This window comes from Arvicanthis niloticus, chromosome 9, assembly GCF_011762505.2.
Source record: "Arvicanthis niloticus isolate mArvNil1 chromosome 9, mArvNil1.pat.X, whole genome shotgun sequence".
In the NCBI taxonomy this organism is placed as follows: domain Eukaryota; kingdom Metazoa; phylum Chordata; class Mammalia; order Rodentia; family Muridae; genus Arvicanthis; species Arvicanthis niloticus.
The window spans coordinates 29,480,792-29,483,095 of record NC_047666.1 but is presented as its reverse complement, the minus strand read 5'-3'; the positions used below and the strand labels follow the sequence as shown (position 1 = coordinate 29,483,095).

The following is a 2,304-nucleotide window of genomic DNA, read 5'->3' as shown; positions in this document are numbered from 1 at the left end:
CCAGCAGGCAAAATATCAACAGAGACCATCCTGTGCTGGAACACTGCCATGTTTGGTGTGTAAGAACGGTGTTCTTGTGTACCTAGTGTCTACCTGACACAGGCAAATGGTTGTGTATATGTTCAGGAGGAGGGGATTGGATCTCAGTCTAAGAGTGTTCAAGGTCACAGTTGGAAAAAATGGCATATTGTTGGTGGAATGAGAAATGTCTGGATTTACAGATCACAATTACCAACATTTGCTATATAAATATATTATGAAATTTGGTTTTACAATCAGTAAACAGAGTAAAGATAGCTCCAAGTACAATAAGTGCATACCCAATCCACAAGACCTGTTTCACTGAAAAGGACTGTTTTTTCACACAATCCTCCTCATATAAACTCACCCAAAATAGTAAAACTCTGTAAAGGTCCTGGCAATCAAGATGTTGTGGATGAAAACCATTATGATGCTGTTTCTGCTCCAGGAAACTGACATATGCTAAATAAGATAAATAAGAAAAAACACAATCTGTGATGTGTGCAGTAGTTAATGTTAAAGGAGCTCACACACATATCAACCATACGACACATGATCCAGCCATGGCTCAGCTTAGGAAAAATGAGATGATCTGTGGAATGTGAGGTGAACCAGTGGTTTTCAGTGGAATAAGAGTGCATAGGCAACTGAGTTTTTTTCTATAGGCGGAAGAGTAGTCTGGAGTGATGCTTGTAGTTTTGCTCAGGATGAGACATTGCTCCACTTTTCTCCTTAGCTTCTGTTCTTATATAAAATGAGTAAGAAAAGTAGACTCCAGACTAATTCTAACATAAGAACCATCTTTTTTTCTGAACTTGGCATTGGGATCTCAGGCAACTACTTCCTTCTTCTCTTCCATATTCTCAAGTTCATTTGTGGGCACAGGCCCAGACTCACTGACCTGCCCATTGCTCTCTTGTCTCTAACTCACCTACTGATGCTACTGGTCATGCAATTCATAGCCACAGACATTTTTATTTCTTGGATGGGATGGGATGACATCATATGTAAATTCCTTGTCTACCTGTACAGAATTTTGAGGGGTCTCTCCCTTTGTACCACCAGTTTGTTGAGTGTCCTCCAGGCCATCATCCTCAGTCCCAGAAGCTCCTGTTTAGCAAAGTTCAAGCACAAATCTCCCCATCATGTATCATGTGCCATTCTTTTGCTCAGTGTCCTCTATATGTTAATTAGTAGTCATCTCTTATTATCCATCATTGCCACCCCCAATTTGACCATGAATGACTTCATTTATGTAACTCAGTCCTGCTCTCTTGTACCCATGACATACCTCATGAAAAGGATGTTTTCTACACTGCTGGTCATCAGAGATGTCTTTCTTATTAGTCTCATGGTCATCTCCACTTGGTACATGGTGGCTCTCTTGTGCAGGCACAGAAAACAGGCCCAACATCTTCAAGGTACCAGCCTTTCCCCAAAAGCATCCCCAGAGCAAAGGGCCACCCAGACCATCCTGATGCTCATGAGCTTCTTTGTGCTGATGTCCATCTTTGACAGCATTATCTCCTGTTCAAGAACTATGTTCCTGAGTGATCCAACATCTTACTACATGCAACTCTTTTTGAGCCACATGTATGCCACAGTCAGCTCTTTTGTGTTTATGAGCACTGAAAAACTTATCATTAACTTTTTGAGGTCCATGTGTAAGACAGTGATAAATGTTTGATTATCACCAATCAAGAATCTTTAAGAGGAGCCAATGTACTGGCATCAGAATTGTCAATCATGGCATAGTATGTATGTGCTTCAGAATATATGAAAATATAGATTTGTTCCTCTTAAAAGGGTTTACTCTAATCTGTGTGCTATCAAGCATGTGACAGATGATGGTACTACATACCCTTCAAGATACAAAAATTGTATTTTATATTATATTATTTTATTTTATATCTCAATGAGTCTTTAAGAGATTTCTTTGAGGTGGCTTTTGCCCAAAATGATCTTAGGTTTCCTACAATGTTTGTAAGTGTTTGACCACTTCTAATATTTTTTGATATTTTAATTTTCTGTAATATGTATTTTAAAAAATTAGAGAAACATTTTTTGCTGTAAGTAGCGTTATGATTCAGAGTGAAAAGGAATTACACAAATAACTTTCAAAACAGAACTATGTGCAAAAGGCACAGATTAACTGGTACAGAAATACTAAAATAGACTATTGGAAACAATAGTCTAGAATTAATAGAATGTATGACCAAAACAGGGCCTCTGCATGGTAAGGGATACTGTTCAAGGCAATTCTAGCACAGGGTGCTGTGGGAT

General features: G+C 38.6%; 1 protein-coding gene across 1 annotated transcript; it reads left to right on the top strand.

Annotated features, from left to right (window-relative positions):
• Nucleotides 1-742: 742 nt before the first annotated feature.
• LOC117715370 (vomeronasal type-1 receptor 51-like) lies at nt 743-1,708 on the top strand. The gene has a single exon (XM_034512150.1). The coding sequence runs from the start codon at nt 776-778 to the stop codon at nt 1,706-1,708; it is 933 nt and encodes a 310-aa protein (XP_034368041.1). The 5' UTR covers nt 743-775.
• The last annotated feature ends 596 nt before the right edge of the window (nt 1,709-2,304 follow it).

What these genes read in the sequence shown, in the direction of transcription:
- LOC117715370 (XM_034512150.1), top strand. Translation starts at nt 776, where the DNA reads ATGAGTAAGAAAAGTAGACTCCAGACTAATTCTAACATAAGAACCATC.